The 258-nt window shown below is 64.3% G+C and overlaps 1 protein-coding gene across 1 annotated transcript in view; it reads left to right on the top strand.

Annotated features, from left to right (window-relative positions):
* MSS51 (MSS51 mitochondrial translational activator) overlaps positions 1-252 on the top strand; it is a gene marked incomplete at both ends in the record, with an annotated part of 1,570 nt that extends 1,318 nt beyond the window's left edge. The window contains one exon of the mRNA XM_009868548.1: positions 1-252. Within this exon, the coding sequence (XP_009866850.1) occupies positions 1-252 (252 nt within the window).
* Between the last annotated feature and the right edge of the window lie 6 nt (positions 253-258).

Genomic DNA, 258 nt, shown 5'->3' with positions numbered 1-258 from the left:
GCTGCGTGAACCCATCCGGCGCCTGGTCGCCGCCTTCCACTCGCGGCCGCTCACCATTGGCTTGGGGCTGCGGCTTTTTGGCATCAACCCCCATGCCAAGGCCCTCACCGTGCATGTGGTGGGGGCGTCCCACGTTGAGACCCTCAACACCCGGCCGACAGACTACGATGAGCTAACACGGATGTTCCCAGGACACCAAGGTGTGGAGGTGGTGATGGTGGGGGTGGACGTGGTTGATGGACCCATCATGAGGCCCCC

This window comes from Apaloderma vittatum, unplaced genomic scaffold, assembly GCF_000703405.1.
Source record: "Apaloderma vittatum isolate BGI_N311 unplaced genomic scaffold, ASM70340v1 scaffold39434, whole genome shotgun sequence".
Classification (NCBI taxonomy): domain Eukaryota; kingdom Metazoa; phylum Chordata; class Aves; order Trogoniformes; family Trogonidae; genus Apaloderma; species Apaloderma vittatum.
Note: the sequence above shows the minus strand (reverse complement) of the source record. Positions and strands in the feature narration are given on the sequence as shown.